Source organism: Coccinella septempunctata, chromosome 1 (assembly GCF_907165205.1).
Source record: "Coccinella septempunctata chromosome 1, icCocSept1.1, whole genome shotgun sequence".
In the NCBI taxonomy this organism is placed as follows: domain Eukaryota; kingdom Metazoa; phylum Arthropoda; class Insecta; order Coleoptera; family Coccinellidae; genus Coccinella; species Coccinella septempunctata.
The window spans coordinates 20,307,635-20,326,931 of NC_058189.1; the positions used below are offsets into that span (position 1 = coordinate 20,307,635).

General features: G+C 35.0%; 1 protein-coding gene across 1 annotated transcript in view; it reads right to left on the minus strand.

The window, feature by feature from the left end:
* Nucleotides 1–22: 22 nt before the first annotated feature.
* LOC123319122 overlaps nucleotides 23–19,297 on the minus strand; it is a 72,866-nt gene continuing 53,591 nt past the window's right edge. The window contains exon 2 of the mRNA XM_044905976.1: nucleotides 23–601. Within this exon, the coding sequence (XP_044761911.1) occupies nucleotides 201–601 (401 nt within the window). The 3' untranslated portion in view covers nucleotides 23–200. The remainder of the gene's footprint in view (nucleotides 602–19,297) is intronic.

A 19,297-nucleotide genomic window follows, 5' to 3' on the forward strand; every position in this document is an offset into this window, starting at 1 on the left:
TGGAATTTTAGAGAAATTCACCTATAGGTAAATGCTCGTATTTTAGATGTCAGTTACAATAAAAATATCTCTATAATTAGAAGATCACCCCGAAACAGCAATTCCTGATCAATGGAATGAATTTTAGGCAATAACATATATATCGATTGTATTATATATCTCTTAAAATTAAAACATAGCAAAGTTTAGAATGGACGAGTTCAAGCACCAATTATCGAATTAACAGCGCAATTCTGTCGGGACGGAGATGCTGGATTGGATAGACCACTTTCATGAATCGGTGACAATGTAGGAGTTTTAGTCCTGTGAACAACACTGCGTCTGCGTCTTCTATACTGATTTCCTGGACGACGTTGCGGGGTGCGCAGTTGCTGCTGTTGTAACAGATTCAGGGCATTAGCAAGTTCTGACTCGCTAATTATTCGACGCCGTGGAAGTGGCGGTAATGTGTGCGCACCCCGAGATATATCTGGGTAAATTGGAACTGGAACTAAGTTGCTGATTGTTTGTACCTCGGACATTTCATCGTTTGCCGGTGTTGGGATTACTTGATTCAATTTGGATTGGACCTGACTTCTTCTGCGATTACTACCTAGGTTACCTGAAATCGAAAATCACGGCATTGAAATACTAAAAGTTTACTAAAAAGCACATGTATAAATCGCAAAATGTCCAACAAAAATTGTCGTGACTGTAGGTTATTTAGAGAATTGTTGGTGTATCGATTTCAATCAATTAATTCCAGATTGGATTCTACCACGCCAATCTTAAAGAAATGGAAATAGAACAAATGCTATATCCGATTTTTTGAATCAAATTTGATCATGCAATGTACATCATGATATTTGTCTTGTACAGGGTGGGCAAAGTTGGTGACACCTGAATTACAACTTTTTCAACCCAACGAGATGGAGGAAAATGCATGGCACATTACGGTCGTCTTTTTTCGAGAAACTAATAATGCTATCAACTGCATTACTCTATCTTCTTTTGTTTTCGAGTTATTGGTCAAAATTAAAATTTCAACTTCAACATTATCACCGTTTCTGTTTGAGCTAGGATGTTGAAATGAAAACATTATACAGACACCTACTTTTTTGATAACATTCCAGTGGCGTACTATGTTTTTTCCAACAGGTATATTTGCTGAGCTTAAACATAAAGATGTATATTTTCTTATGAAAACAGTAGATTAAAATGACTTAGAAAGACTGAGGGCGATTTATGATATATTTCTGAAACGGTAAAAAAATGGCGATTCTTTTAAGTCATTGCTACTGTTTTCATAAGAATAACACAACTTTATGTTAGCTCAGCAAATAAACCTGTAGGAGAAAATCATAGCACGCCACTGGATTGCTATCAAAAAAGTGTCTATATAATGTCTTCATTTCAACATCCTAGCACAAACAGAATCGGAGATAATGACCAAAGTTGAAATCGCCCAAATTTAAATTTTGGCTTATAACTCAAAAACAAAAGAAGATAGAGGAATGCAGTTAATGGCATTATTAGTTTATCAAAAAAAGACGACATGACTGCTACATTCATTATCCTCTATCTCGTTGGGTTAAAAAGTTGTAGTTCAGGTATCACCAATTTTGCTCACTATGTACAGGGCAATTGGTTATAAATCCCACCCATCTCCCTTTTCTGTACCACTGCTTGGAAAAAAATTCCGAATAATGAATTTTCGTATAGGTCTCTGCATGTTCCTACTCTCTCAATTCAAATGGGTAGGTAGCAAATTTTTCCTATTATCTCTCAATTTTTATGAAAATTCTAAATTTTATCTATTCAGCATACCCTATATCTAGTTTTGAAGTAATTACAAAAAATATCGAGCAAGAGATAGACTAAACAAATTTTAGAACAACGAACATAACAAATTGTTATGTTCCCACGTCCCATTGTTACGTTGCAAATAAATAAGATCTCTTAATACACAGTTGAACGTGTTCTCTATAGAGATGTACTTTATTGTCTGTAAACTTGTTGTACAGGCTAGACAATGATAGGTACATGTTCCTCATCATCTAATGTACTCTCTGACACCCCAATTAAAAAAAGAATCGGAAACTGCATATAAAGCCCTAAGACCATCCTGAAATTTTTAAATTGGACAATGATTAACCAGATGATTTATGGTTTCTTCTGGTTCACAACTAGGCCTTTCAACTGAAAAGCATACTATTGCAACGTCCGTGACCTGTTCTTGTCAGAATACACCATATTTTCCTGAGATCAAAACCAGGAACACTATTCGAGGGATCAGTAATTAATTCTTTGTTGAAAATAGTGCATGTATTCCATTCACACAGCCAAAGGTCTTTGTCCCTTATATTCGAATTAAGAAAAGAGTTAGACCATAAAGGTTTACGCGACTTCAGTCTTCGAATTGTATTTTCTGGAATGTAGGATATAATTGGAGACGAGTCGGGATAGAATTGGAATTTATTCCAGGAATTCTAAACCGCAGTTTGTCTACGAATATGAGGCGGTAAAATGTTTGAAAGAACTGGTAACCATTGAATAGATGAAGATCTAATAGTTCCAGTTATGGTTCTCATGAAAAGATTCAGCTGTGCATCAATTTTTTGCACATGAGCACTATTAACCCAAACGGGGCAATAAAATTCAGCAGCCGAAAAAACAAAAGCTAGGGCTGCCGTTCGAAGAGTAGATGCATCAGTACCCCATGAAGTACCAGCTAGTTTATATATATATTTTTCGTAGTTTTTAACGCAAATTTTCCAAATGAGCTTTGAAATTTAGCGAGGAATCCAGCTTTACTCCTAGATTTAGAATTGAAGTTAGGTTCCAAAAAAGAATTACCGAAAACTACACTCAATTTTCTATATTTTTGATGATTATTCAAATGGAAACACGAAACCTCGGTTTTATTTGGGATAGGACTCAAACGCCACTCAAAAAAGTAACTCCTCAAAATTTCTAAATCTGTAGATAGATTATTATTTAAATGAAATTTTTCTGATTTTGACATATAAAGTGAGACTTTTTGAAAATATACCTATATTATTTCGGGGGGGGGGGGTTTGAATCCCCAAACCCCCCCTGGCTACGCCCGTGTGGTGAGAGGTCGTCTGTAGGTTCCAATAGTCTTTTCAACACCGGCCACTCTAATGTTTCCATCTGCACAGGGATATATTGCAGTGACAATACCTTTAGGCCATGTGTTTCTCGAAAATTGTGAGTCGATAATGATGACTACATCGCCAATACCAATTTTTCTTTTAGAAGATGAAAACCACTCAGTTCTTTTTATTAGGACAGGAAGATATTCCTTTATCCAGCGTCGCCAAAAATGATCAACCAAAAGTTGTGATTTTCTCCACTGTTTTGTTTTCTTGTGACTAAATCATTCTCGTCAAAATTTCCAGCTCAGAAGCTGCTCTGATCAAAAAATGGTTCGGTGTGAGTGCTTCACTATCTGCATTGTCCAGTGAAACGTGAACTGAAGGTCGACTATTCACTAAACTTTCCGCTTCAATCAATAAAGTTTGTAAAACTTCTTCTTGTGGAGATTTATCTTTTAAAGCCCGTTTGTAACAGCCGAGAATTCTCTGGAGAATTCTCTACCTAATTTTGGTAAGAAAACGGCAGAGATTATTTTGTACGCAACTGAACAGAGAATTCTACCGAAAGTGCATATGTAACGGTACATAATTCACGGCGCATGAAATCTCGAGTAAATTTTCTAGAGTCTAGAGAGAATTCTCGGCTGTTGCAAACGGGCTTTAGATGATACTCAGTGTTATCTTTATCGATTTAACTAAACGCTGCCAGTTGCCACCCATGTGAGGGGCAGAAGGAGGTATGAAGTTAAATTCAATATTATTTGTTGTCATGCTTGATGTCATTCTGTTTTGGTCAAAATTTTCTATTGCATTTTTCAGTTCTCTTTCTGCTCCTCGTAAATTTGTGCCATTATCTGAAAATGTTCTCTTGGGGCATCCTCTTCGACCGATTGATCTTCTGATTGCCATTATCGCCGAATCTGTGGTCAAAGAATGAGCTATTTCCAGATGAACTGCACGGGTGCTCATGCAAGTGAAGAGTACCCTATATCTCTTTTCACGTCTACGGCCAATTGAAACTTGCATAGGTCCAAAATAGTCCATACCGGTCGTAGGGAAAGGAAAGGTCTTACGAATGAACCCAGTCGGGATTCTGGCAGCGGGGCCATCTCTGGAATTTCAGGTTTTGCTCTTCTCTTTTCGCAGAACTGACATTCTGTCCAAGAATTTCTGACCGCTGACCTCATATTCAGAATCCAATATCGTTGGCGTAGTTCGTTGGCGACGAATTCTTGTCCACTATGTGCTGCTTTGTTGTGATAATAGCGAATTAGTAATTTTGTGAAATAATTTTTTGGCTCGAGTATGATGGGAAATTTTGCATCATCCGTTAAATCGTTGGAATATATTATTCTGCTTCGGACCCGTATAATATCATCGTGATATAAAATTGGAGACAATTTGGACAATTCGCTATATGATTCAACCATTTCACTTGACTTAACAGACTGGAATTCTGCTGAAAAATCTTCACTTTGAACACATCTTATCCATAGTTTTTCGGCTATGTCCACTTCGTCGTCAGTTCTCTATCTATGGGTGCTTTCTTCTTGACTTGTTGTAAAAATCTCAACATCCAAGCTGTTGTACGAATGAGTTTTAACCACCTCGAGAATCTGGTAATTTTTGGCAAGGCTTCTCTTATATTCACCTTAACGGTTACACCTACAAAACTTTTTTTATTTTCCGAAGTATCGAAATCGGGAATCTGATATTGGAGCCATTCTTCAGATTTATTCTTAAAGAAAGAAGGCCCTTCCAACCATCTGCCACCAGTTTAAAATTCATTTTGATAATTTTCCCTCGTGGCATCATCGGCAACATTTTTTTTGTCGATATCCAATTCCATTTTCTAGCATCGGTATTTTCTACAATTTCAGACATTCGATGGGCTACAAATGGCTTGAAAATAGTTGGAGTAGCTTTTATCCATCCAGCTACTGTTTTGGAATCAGTTCAATAGAAACACTTGCGAATGTTCAAACTATGGTTCTCTTTTATAGTCACTGCTAATCTGCTGCCCAAAACTGCAGCTTGAAGTTCAAGTCTAGGAGTCGAAACGATGTGCTTGATAGTTGAAACTCTTGATTTTGCCATTACGAAAGAGGTTTATCTCGAATCTTTTTTTGTGATTCGAAAGTATGCAACTGCGGCATAAGCCTGGGCACTCGCATCGCAAAAAATGTGGAGTTGAATTTCTTGTGCTTCAAATAAATTCGGAACGTAGCACCTTGGAATACTTAGATTAGTCAGTCTTTCGATATTTCGTACCCATTTTTTCCATTCAAAGTCCAACTCTGAAGTTAACTCGTCATCCCAGCCAATTTTCGTGAACCAAATTTGTTGAAGTAAGATTCTAGCTGGCTGTGATGGTAAAGTTACTCAAAAATCCGAATGGATCAAAAATACTCATAACTGCCTTCATAACCTCTCCTTTTGTGACACTCTTCTGTGTCAAAGTCCATTTAATTGAAAAGGAGAATGTATCTTCGTTGGGGTTCCAGAAAAGACCTAAAATTCTTTCGGTGGTAGAACTGCTTCTTTTTCGAGATTCATATTTTTTTGATGGTTACTTCTGCGTTCCTCCGGAATATTTCTCAGAACTTCTTTAGAATTACTCGCCCAGTTTCTGATTGTGAAGCCACCTCGTCTTTGAACCTCCTATGTCACCTCCTTTGCCTCCTCGATGGTATCGAAGCTATCCAAGTAATCATCAACATAATGTCTTTCAGTAATGGCTTTGAATGCTTTCGGTTAGGATTGTTTAAATTCTGCAGCGTTCTTCCTCACGACGAATTGAGTTGAGGTTGGTGATGAAACCGCACCGAATATCATGGCCACCATTTCGTACACTTTGCGATTTCTCTCATACGTTCCTCTACCTTTCCAAAGGAAAAGTTGTGCATTTCTTTCTTCTGGTCTGATTAAAACTCTATGAAACATTTCTTGAATATCTGCTGTTACTGCAATGTTTCTTTGTCTGAATTTGAAAATTACTCCAAGCAGGGAGTTCAACAAATCGGGACCTTTCAGAAGAACGTCGTTTAGACTAACACCATTTGTTTTCGCCGCAGCATCGAAAACGAATCGTATTTTGCCTGGTTTGTTTTTATTGGTCAAGGCGAAATGTGGTAGAAACCACCTACGTCCGCTTCTTTGTTGGACTTCACTGTACGACAATTTTCTAGCATAACCTTTGTCATAGATACTCTTCAATTTTCTTTTCATATTCAAATGCTTCATGTATAACCATCTTTCTTTCGATAGACTTGAGCCTAGTCAAAGCAGTGAATTTATTGTTCGGTAATTCGACATCATCGTTTTTCCACAAGAGACCAGTTTCCCATTTGTTTGGACCAATTCTTCTCGTGGTTTTTTCTAGAATTGCTTCAGCTGGAAGTACGTCCTGATTTTTTCTTTATTATAATATTTCACTCCTAAACAGTCAATTTTGAATTAATTTTTCACAAGTTCCAATTCTTCATATTGATGCATAACAAAGAAGGAAAATTCTTCGTCTACTCGCCCCAAATAATTTTTGCCGATATTTCCGTGTAAAACCCATCCTAATTTTGACTTTGATAGAACTGGATCATTTTTTCCTCCTTCGTGAACTTCTCTGGCAATAATTTAGGTGTATATTATGAATAGTTTCATCCAATCTTGAGTTATAAATGGTGCAACCCACAAAATGGCGACTTAGTTTTATATATTAAGATATACTTGTTATGCTTGTGTTGGTGTTGGCATTCGTTGCGATTGTAACGGGTTCCTCTTCAGTTTGTACCAGCATATTTTTTGTGAAGTGAAAAATATGTAAACATCTCAATGAGATGTCAATGTCAATGAGATAGAGTCAATCAAAGACTTCTAGTCAATAAACTTGCTATGAATGACTTTTCGAGGGATGCGTGTATTTTTATTGGATCCTATTTGCATCAAAGAATACAAGTTGTGAAAGTTGGGGATGAGTTTTCACAAAATATAATACAGAGTTCTGGTGTTCCTCAGGGTAGTATATTGGGGCCATTGCTGTTTCTGATATTTGAATGACCTTCCTGCCTGTTTGCGATTCTCATTGGCATTGTTGTTCGCGGATGATTTCAAGTTGTCTAGGAGGATCTTGAGCCTACTTGATTGCTCTCTATTGCAGGAGGACTTGAATAGGGTGGAACAATGGTTCAAGATTAATAAAATGTCTCTCATCAACAAAATCCAACCCGATATATTTCAGTTATGAAATTAATTCGGAAATCATTGAACGCAAATCAGAAATTAAGGATTTGGGTATAATCTTTCAAAATAATCTGAAATTTAACACCCATTTTGAATTTATCACCAACAATGCTTACAAGATACTAGGTTTAGTTCTTAGAAATGGCGAAGATTTTGATTGTAATACTACTATTCTACTATATAAAACTCTTGTGAGACCACACCTTGATTATGCTTCAGTGGTATGGATGCCAGTAACCATAAGTCATGTTGAAATGATTGAAAAAGTTCAGAAAAGATTTCTTCGATACTTATACCTGAAAAAATACAATGAGTATCCTTTCATGAAGTCATATATTTCAATGATGGTTGGAAGACTTCAATATGTGCACATTGATAAACAGACGCAAGTGCAACGCAATTCTTTTCATTTTCAAGATCTCAAATAATTTAACATTTCAAGACTGTAATTTTGTTGATCTTGTCAAATTTAAGGTACCTAATTTATATCTGAGGCTTAGAAATAAATAAATAAATAAATAATAACTTTATTTCAAGGAATCTTCGTACAAAGATCAAATGAAATCGACGTCACAAAAATACATCTACAAACGCTTTGCAGCTACAAAGTATTCACTCAGTGAATATGGCTCAATATAAATAAGACAGTTTTTCAGTCCTTTTTTGAAAACATTTATGTTATTTAAAATTCTTATATTATTTGGTGCATTGAATAATTTTATGCACATGTACGAAGGATGTTTTTCCGTTATCGATAATCTGTGAATGGGATAGTGTAGGTTTTCTGATCTTGTGTTATAATCATGCTGAGTAGTATATACCTCAAACTTTTCTCTGTGCTTGAAAAAAAATATCAAACAATCAAATATATACAACGTGTCCCAAAATTCAACGATAAGCCGGCGCCGTAGGGTGTACATGGTCGTGACTACTTCAGAAAAAATAAGAAAAAAAATCCAGCTCACTTTGTTATTTAATTACAAAATAACTTAGAAATTCTTCGAAAATTAACAACCTTCATGACATTTTAAGTTACTACGGCCACAATTTTTCAAAAATTTTTGTAAATTTTTTTGTGTCGGCAACTTGAGTAGTACTGCTGCCCACTACGATTCCTAAATCTCCTAGAATACTTATAGTTTTTACACAAAAAATAATTAAGGTATGTTTTTCCCACAAAATTTTGAAAGATTTTTCCGTTCAGCCCACTTTCCCTCATTGTTTTGTTAAAAAAAGTATGGAAACTATGGCGGCAAGTTTTTCTTAAAATTTACACAACTAACCAAGATTCCAAAATAGTATAATAATCCAAGAAAAATAGTCGCAAAAAAAATATGCGTACCATTTCTTAGAAGGACTAAATTACTTAATTGTTCTCGTTCATATTGACAATTTTTATTATGTGCCGAAATGAGATTGTGTAAAGTCATTTCTTGGAATTTCAATGGGGTACGTGTGTTGTTGATGAAATTTAGAAATTAAAGAGAAAAATATAGCGAGAGATACACCTTAGAGAAGGATAGTAGATGTTCTTTGTTTAATAACAATAGCACTGATAAAGAAGTTCCTATTCTCGGCAAAGTCAGTACCAATCTCAGAACATGGATACATGGAATGGAAAAAAAACATTCCAAAGACTGGAGTGAGATAGTTGCTAAGTGTTGCCAATCAAAATTGAGACAGTTGACTCGGACATCATAAACGTCAATTTTCAGTACGAATAGATAGGAAGTATGTAAATTTTTCAATATAACGCCACTGCCTTAGTGTCGTGAGTGAGATAGTTGCTTAGTGTTGCCAATCAAAATTGAGACAGTTGACTCGGACATCATTAACGTCAATTTTCAGTACGAATAGATAGGAAGTATGTAAATTTTTCAATATAACGCCACTGCCTTAGTGTCGTGCTAGACAGAGGAACATCGAATGTGTGAACTACAAAAAATTCATCCGTAGCATAAAATGTCAATGGCATAAAACTTGCCGCCATAGTTTCCATACTTTTTTAACAAAACAATTAGGGAAAGTGGGCTGAACGGAAAAATCTTTCAAAATTTTATGGGAAAAACATATCTTGATTATTTTTTGTGTAAAAACTATAAGTATTCTAGGAGATTTAGGAATCGTGGTGGGCAACAGTACTACTCAAGTTGCCGACACAAAAAAATTTACAAAAATTTTTGAAAAATTGTGGCCGTAGTAACTCAAAATGTCATGAAGGTTGTTAATTTTCGAAGAATTTCTAAGTTATTTTGTAATTAAATAACAAAGTGAGCTGGATTTTTTTTCTTATTTTTTCTGAAGTAGTCACGACCATGTACACCCTACGGCGCCGGCTTATCGTTGAATTTTGGGACAGGTTGTATAAGGCATACAGAGTTAAAATTCTATAATATTATTTTTGAAAACTCCTCTACAAGACTCTCTAAAGGATAAATGACACATTATTCTTACAATTTTTTTTTAACTTTGAAAATTACATCTACCGCTGAACTACTTCCCCAGAAAATTATACCATACCTCATAATTGACTCAGCGTTCGCGAAATAGACTATCCTCAATTCTTTCTCACTTATATACTTTGACAATGTTCTTATGCCAAAACTGATTTTACTTAGTTTAATAGATAAGTATTCAATGTGGTCGTACCATTTCAAAATTCTATCAACATATAGACCCAGAAACTTTACAGAATCTTTCACTGGTACACTTCTATTTCCGAGCTGCAAGATGTCATTCAGATCTCGGCGTGATTTATCAGTACTGAAAATTAATGCTGCAGTTTTGTCCTCATTTATTATAAGTTTATTGGAGTAGAGCCAATTTTTGATTATTGTGAAAGTTTCATCAGCTTTATCACCGAGAATTGAAAAATTCTGACCTTCTAATAATATGTTTGTATCATCTACAAAACAAGTAATATAGTAATTAAGAGGCATTTGATTAATATACACAGATCATTTACATACAGAATAAATAATATCGGGCCTAGTACACTACCCTGAGGTACTCCTGTTTCAATCTTTTTAAACTCTGATTCAGACAACACATCCTTTACTTTAACAGCAACTTTCTGATGGCGACCTCCGAGGTAGGACTCAAACCACCCTTTCACCTCATTACGAACGCCCATTTTTTCAAGTTTTTCGAGTAGATAACCATGATTGAGGCAATCATATGCTCTTGTTTGATCAATAAATAAGCCTAAACCGAGTCCATCTCTTTCCAGTATTTTTATTATTTCATGAGTGAATTGAAAAATGGCTGTGATCGGAGACCTACCCCCAAGGTATCCATGTTGTGAGTCACTAAATATTTTATTTCTCATGCAAAATTCTACAAGCCTTGAAGACATCGCTTTTTCAAATATCCGTGAAAAACTAGGGAGAAGACTTATAGGCCTATAGTTTTCAAGTGCATTTTTATTTCCTCTTTTGTAAATAGGTTTTATTGATGAATATTTCAGCTGATTAGGGAATATTCCAAATTTGAAAGAATTATTGACAATATATGAAATCACAGTACTCAGTTCATCGCTACATGATTTGATTAGTGATAGAGGTATCTCATCATAGCCACTGCAATATTTATTTTTGAAACTTTTAATTATTTGAACAATTTCTTCGGGTGAAACTTGTGAGAGGGTGAATGTTTCCTTTATATCTGGAGAATAATCAACGAAGGGAAGATCAATAATTTCTTTAGACAACTTCTGAATGAGTGATTCAAAAAACGTGGAAAAACTGTTTGACACCTCGGATGGTGACCCTTCAACATAACATTCATTGTTAAGAGTTTTCCCTGTTATATCATTTACTATAGACTACATCATTTTTGATTTGTTATCTGAACCTTGAATTTTTTTTTATAGTATGAAGCTTTTGATTTCAATAGAAGAGACTCATAGTTTTTCTTCTCAATTTTATAAAGATCGTCATATACTTTGTGGTGAGTTCTCAGTAACAGAAGATTATCTAATTTATTTTTACATTCTAGAATTTCCTGAGTTACAAACATCTTTGTGGAATCCACTTTTTCAACATGAACCAGTTTTTTAGGGAATTTCTCAAAAAAAATCAATTAAAATATCTCAACAAAGCTCTCCCATTGAGAATTCACGTCATATTCTGCTGCTTCAAATACAGACGCCCAGTCCTGCTCCCTCAGATCACTCTCGATAGCCTCAGAAATGAAAAATCTTCTGAATATTGGTTTGTTTATGTTTATTTTATGGAATTTAAAAGAAATCTTTTGACCAAAGTGATCTGATATTACAGTTCTGAGCACCTGAGATTCAAATTCAGAGCTATGAAAAGTGGTAAAAATATTATCTAAGCAACTACTACTGTTAGGTGTTATTCTGGTAGCTTCATGAATTGATTGAGATAGTTCAAATGAACTCATCAGGGATAGAAATTCAATTTTTTCACCAACATTCGTTGACTGCAAAAGGTTAATGTTGAAATCACCAGATACGATAATATCTGGGCCCACGCCAATGGAAGCAAGCACCATTTCTAGCCTCTCAAAAAAAAACAGCTACATCACCACCACTGGGTCTGTAGACCGATAGAACTATCAACTTGGCTTCATTGCTACAGCACTCCACAGGCGCACACTTAAACTGGCCAATGACCGAGAAAACACTCAAGTCTTTTCTTTCTTTGCACTTCACTGATTTTCTTGTGTAGATTGCTGCTCCTCCATGTTTTCCACTTTCGCGACAAACAGAAGAAATCTATTGATTTCCTCTGTTTGAACAGTTCTTTTGACGACTTTATATTTAAAGTCGTCAAAAGGACTGTTCTTTTGACGACTTTATATTTAAAGTCGTCAAAAGGACTGTTCAGTTCCTCTTTGGCCTTCCAGTGCTCAGTGATGCACAGTATTTGGCAATCTTTATGGTATAAGAGGAGATTTTGTAAAGAATTCAAGGCATTCCCCAATGATTGAACGTTCTGATGGATAATGCTGTACCAGTTCTTGGAGTAATCAATCTTATCTTTCTCCGTTATAAAAAATCTGACGAACTTCGATTTTTTTCATATGCCCGGTAATTGAATCTTTTGATTCCCACATTTTCCGGCCAAAATTCAGTGTTATATAGTTCATCCTTATGTTTGAAAGGAACTTTAACCAAAAAACTTTTCTGATCAGTATGCTTCCTGGCCAAGGCTAACTCCTTCACTTCCACAGTTATATAGTACGGAATTGTTGGATGGGGCGCAGCATACACGTCTCATCTTGTAAATTTGGAAATACTACAAAAGTTCATTTTGAAGATTATAATGAAGAAGGATCGCTTATTTTCATCCGAATTGCTTTTCTCTGAGGCTCGGGTTTTCACTTTGAAGCAATTATTCTATAAGAGTGCTTTGATAATGGTTCATAAAAATATTTCTCAACTGGATGGATATGAACATTCTTATTCCACCAGAGGTCAAATCAGGGGACAGCTGCAGATCCCGAGATCACGGAGAACTTTCGCGCAGATGCATGCTCATTGTATTGGTATACGTTTGTACAACACAATATCGAAGGATTCGAGGCAAGCAAATAGCCTAAAATACTTCATAAAAAGTATAAGAAGTTTTATTTTTTCAATTTAGGATGGCTCTTCTTTCGGTCACTCTCTGTTGGAAAATAATTAGAAATTAGTTAGAAATGGTCGAAAAAAAATTTAAATAAAGGGAAAATGAATAAACTTAATACTTGTCGAAAAATTTAGGAGCTCATGTCTAATTTGTTTGAATTGATTTTTTTTTACTATTTCCTTAGACTGTCAGGCACAAACCCTAGGTTTAATTGACAGTCTTTTCTTACAAATATATTACTCTGTATATTATATGTTACCTTTCTAAAATAAATAAATGAATGAAATAAAATGAATGAATGAAAATATCACTGTAATTCTCTTTGGATTGAATGTAGTTTTTCACTTGCTCTTCGGTTACATGAGGTTTAACTCTGTTTATAAAGAACCAAGCCTTTTTTTCTTGACCTTTAAATCCATTCTCATCCCCTTCTGTTTTACCTGTTCCAAGTCTCGTTTTTGTATTTTTTTGTCTTTTTCTTCCTGCAGTTTTCCATTCTGAAGACGTTTGTGTAACTGGGCTAGTTGTTATGTTGCACGTTTGTTCGGTTGAGTTTCCACGAAGATTCCTTTTGCTTCGATTTAGGTTATTCTCGGAACTTTTGTTTGTTTATGTTGTGTTACGAGTACTGGGCTTGCCGATCTTTATCATGATCCTCAGTTGCAAATTGCCTAACCTTGACATTGGCTTTTCCGTTTATACTGATGGGATTGAAATTCATATTGTTTTCTACATGTTGTTTATCACATTTTTTGTCTAATTTCATTTTCAATTCTCGAATAATCACCTCTTTTTCATCGAGGGTTTTTTCTAATGTTGGTATTTTGAACTTATATAAACTAGCACTTTCTTCTAATTGATATATTATTTTCAGTAATAAATCAACATTTGTAGATTCAGCAGATAGAGAATTTGGGGTTGTTATTTCCGCAGCCAAATTTCTGTTCTTTTCCGGTTCGTTCTGTTGGGAAAAGACAATTAGGTCTCGTTCACAGCACTCCTTTACCCTATTTCCACAACTCGGATGGTATATCTTCATACAGGCAAGGCACTGTAAAGCACTTTTCGACACAGTGTTCTTACAGTAACCGCACTTTGATTTTTCGTTTAACGGAGCGCTACCGACACGACCACTCTCGTTGGACGACATATTGAAATAGGGAAACTTTTCATGTAACGCCAAGTAGTTCATCTGCTATTAATAAAATGATGCTTATATGCAATGAAAAATTTGACTTGGATTTGTTCAATACTAGTTTAGGAAATGTGAGAAGATTGTTCTCCTAGGTTAAGTAGTTAATAGTGTTTTTGTGTTTGTTCTGCATATGTAATTACTTTCTTGGGTGTATGTGTAGAAATAAATAAATAAATAAAAATAAAAATATTATAGCTTCTTGTGTAATGTACGGTATGAAAACTTCTTAAGGAAAATTCCTACAAGATTATCGCAAAATCTGAAACCCTCACTTGCAAGATTTATCAGATTTGAAAGATAACAACGAAATGGTTAGCTATCCTACTTGATTGAATTTTCAACGCACGTTAAACAAAAAATATTAAAATAAAAGTTATAATTCTCACAATATTTGAAGTATTTCTGTTTTGGCAGAGCAGTTCTTTTTTTTTTTTTTGGACAAATCTTTATCAATTATATTCCAAATTTTATTGACTGTACAGGTTGGGCAAAATTGGTGATACCTACCTGAACAACAACTTTTTAACCCAACGAGATAGAGGAAAATGAATGTGTCATTCATATCGTGTGTTTTTTCGAGAAACTAATAATGCCATCAACTGCATTCCCCTACCTATCTTCTTTTCTTTTTGAGTTATGGACCAAAATTCAAATTTGGGCGATTTCAAATTTGGTCATTATCTCCGTTTCTATTTGTGCTAGGATGTTGAAGTGGAAACCTTATACAGACAATTTTTGATAGCAATCTAGTAGCGTACTATGATTTTTTTCTACAGGTTTATTTGCTAAGCTATAACATAAAGTTGTGTTTTTCCATATGCAAACAGTAATTAAAATTGACTTAGAAAAAATCATAGTAAGCCACTGAATTGCTATCAAAAAAGTGTCTGTATAATGTCTTCATTTCAACATCCTAGCTTAAACAGAAACGGAGAAAATGACCAAAGTTGAAATTTTAATTTCGACCCATATCTCGAAAACAAAAGAAGATAGAGTAATGCAGTTGATGGCATTACAAGTGTCCCGAAAAAAGACGACCGTAATGTGCCATGCATTTTCCTGTATCTCGTTGGGTTGAAAAAGTTGGAATTCAGGTATCACCAATTTTTCCCACCCTGTACATGGTGGGCGAAATTGTATGGGATTGAATGGTAGCTCTGTAACCGTAAGAGCTAGGGCAAAATGGATTGGATTGGATTGGAATATGTCATTTTAAAATATTCCAATCCCATTTTTTTATGATTCAGAATATATAATATACGTCGTATCTCTAATTGTTTTTTCAATAAAAAACTCAAAAACTAGTTCGGTCAAGTTGGCAGTTCATTTTCATTGATAAGATGATAATGAACTAAATGATTCTATATTGTGCCATATTTTCGAATGTCTCTACACACAGGCTTTGCCTTAAGTGCATTTTCTATTGTTTTTTATTCAAATATTAATATTGCAACAACTGTATCACTGAAGCGGCGGACTCAAAAAAATCTTTGACTACGCCACTGCATTGAAAAAGTGCCTGTAGTATGTAACATTCCTTTCTCGATATCATTGGAACTTTACGAAATGAAAGCATCAATTCAAAGAATCGAAAAATGAGTTTTCACTTATAGCTTGGAAACAAAAGAAGATAGAGAGATACGGTTTTGACCATTGTTCATCTTTTGATGAATCGAGGTCGGAAACGTGCCATACATTTTTCCCTAGCTCTTACGATTATAGAGCTGCATGTAATCCCATCAAATTTTGCCCTCCCTGTTACCTTCTGGATATTCTGTGCCGTCTTTACGTTTCATGGTAAGCGCCCATCAATCTTTCAGGATATTTGCTAAGTAGTTTTTTATTCGAAATTTCAGCACAAAGTTTGTAACAGTGAAAATTTTAATGAGTTCAATCGCCAACACAATTCAAAAGGGATCTACATACAGAAATCATTATCAAATAAGGAAGTCACTGACCCACCCGCACATTGTACACATATCAAGCACAATACATATGCCTATGCATTTGACGAAGTTTCTGTTTGAGAATATAATTGAATTATAGGTACTGATATGGCCCACTGTACTTCAAAATTCAATAAAATTTTTCATAAACTGACTTGAGTTTGAAAGATCATATTGTTTAATTGTATCTAGAAAAATAAATGTGTGTGTAGCATAGAATAAAGATTACTCAAAGGTGGGTAGGTATCAAAAATTGATAGTTACTAAGGTTTTGACAAGGAGAGAATTTATTGATTGATCGGAAATTGAATTTAAAGTTTTGAAGCGAAGATTATAGAGTAGAAAGTTGGGAAACGAGGCGACTAAAGCGATTTGAGTGCCATCTATGTGTCAAGCGTGTTTTTAAGACACTAGGACTGGTTAAAATATTAATTTGAGTGCCATTTGCACTTTGCACATATGAAATTTTGTAAGTTTTCAGACGTCAATTTTGATCGAAGAGGGTTTTGAATGTTTTGATTTTCGTACAGCTTTCTGTTTATCTAGCTCGTTCTAGTTGTTGATTATTGAATTTTTTGTCTTATTTCTTGGTTAAAACACCAAAATATAGTTCGAAAATTATTCAATGGTGAAGAACAGTGGATCGAATAATAAAATGGATTTTCCGAGATTTAGTTTTTCACTCAACTGAGGAAAATGAAAGCGTAAGTATTAAATTTCGTAACATGTGAATCGGTCATTCATTGATTCTAAACGAGGGGTAAACCGCTGGGGATATCATGGGATGTCCGAGGATGTCTTGGGGATGTCCGGGAATGTCTTAAGGATGTCAGGGGATATATTAGGGTTGTCCGGTGATGTCTTTGGAATATCTGAATTGTATTTATGGGCATATCTACTGGGATATCGAATAAAAATTATTCAATTCAAGTTGTATAATAGCAGAGTGATGCGTATTATTGGATATATAGGACTCAATAACCAAAATTCAATGATTTTTACGTGAAAAAACTTAACACACAAATCGATATGAATCCATCAATCAATTGCTCAATCTTTGTTATCGTCAAATAGTAAAGATGTAGCGTTATAAATATATAATAAAAATTATGAAATCAAGAATCTGGGATTTTCCATCGACAAAAAAATCGCATTTTAAAAGCAATGCGAGAAAGTATGGTGCTGCTATTAGTTTCAAAGATTCCACATAGTTATCAGTGCTACAGATTTCACAAATTTTATCCAAAAAAAAAAAAATAGAATTCTGTTTCCTCCGCACAGAATGTTGTAGGTCCATACTTATATAGACAAGACTACGAGCGACCAAGGCACCTTTAGATGCCACATCTAGCGATTAGATCCAGTAGGAGGTAGCTGAAAAAATAGTTCTTCGGCTATAATCACACTTCAACAGAATATTTCTGAGAAAGTGCTGTTTTTTATCCGTGAATCATTGAATCATGAATTTTTCTATGAAGCTTTTCATGATGAAAAACCTGTACATCGAAGAATGAGTATATAATATATAATATTTTTAATAGCGTATTTCGTTAATATAAAATGGTGCTTGTATGTGGAGTTCCTGAAAACTAAGACCAAGGAGGAAAGAGGGAAAATGAAAAATCCCATTGTCACATGATCGCTGTCTGTCAATAAGATTGGTTCTCGAGTTGGTTCTCCACTTGCTTCTTAGGAACTCGGCACAAACCCGGTATTTGAGTGTTAGATATTTCCGGTCTATAAAGCCATAGTCCTTCATGCTGTGGTAGGCATCTCCAAAGAAATTTGGTTCTAATATTGTATCTTACCGGTTTTAACCCCTCATTTATTGAGTTGTATTCCTATCCCCACCCGGCGAGCACGGAAACGTTTCCAGCTCTTATGTATCCGCATGCCCCATTTTGCATTGGTTTCAAATTCGTCTTATTGGTGACTGGTAACCAAGCGCTATGTAGCTCAGGACTCTGTTTTTTTCTGTTGGAATTATTTTGTTTGTTTATAGATCTCGATGGCTTCATATCACATAACCGGATGATAACTCTTTATGTTGGTGGTTATTCTTGTTCTTGAACATTCAATGTGGTGTCCTTTCTTCAAAGAATGCTATGCTTGGGCCGACTTATATGTCTTATCCAATAGAGAACAAACAGAGTTCGTGATCTTTCCGTCTCGTATGAATGCTATGTAACCTTACTGCAATCGCGAGGTATTTTAAGCACACTTATTTCTTTTTCTCCATTGTGTTTTCAAAGAATTTTTCGACATCTGACCATCACACTATGGAACGGAACTCAAATGAGCCTTGGTGTCAGAAACCTTTTTTTCTTCATTGGTTATATATGGAGCATTTGATTTTTTTCGGTGTATACAAGGTCTCCGCTATTCTTGTTTGTCCGAAAAAAACTCGGAAAAGTTCCTCCTGTTTTGCTCAAACTCTTCCAGTTTCAGAGATATCCTCACTGGATATCGAAGTGTATTCGAGAGAAAAATAAAAATGGGAAGTATCATACCTATTTCTAGTAAAGAGTTGCTCCAGAAAATCTTTATTTCTTCCGGATATATCAAAGAATAGGATAGTTGTAATATACTACATTTTCGACTTTGACAAAATATAGAAATTTAGTCGTATCTCAAAAACTGATTATTGTACCGGAAAAAGGTTTTCCTCTTACAAGTTTTCCCAATAATTCTTTTTTATTCGGCCTAAATTTTCTAGAAACGGCCAAAATTAAACAATATTGGACACCAACATCAACTTGCAAATGATCAAAATATCAAGAACAATCATCATTTTCTAATTATATTCGTAGCTATATGACTGCAAAGACATCTGCTTTTTAAATTTCAATAAACTGAACTGAGTTTGGCAAATTGTCCTTCACTTTTCATACTCAACAACTGTATGTAATAAATCATCCCCACTCAAGGATGATATAATCAAGTAGATAGCAAATTTATGTCGAAAGAAATTTTTAGTTCTCCATATTAGGTTTTTTTGAGATGTAATAATGTGTGAAAAAGACCCAAGAAGTTCGAGGAATTCCAAGGATATCTTAGGAAGTCCGGGGATGTCTCGTCTTAGTAAATTCGGGGATGTCTGGGGATGTCTTAGGATGTCTCTTCACTATGGGGATGTCTGGTGTACAGATTTTGCTCAGCGGTTTACCCTTCGATGTGGATAAAATTCTCAGGGCGTGAAGACAATGACTTCAGCAAACACTACTGACT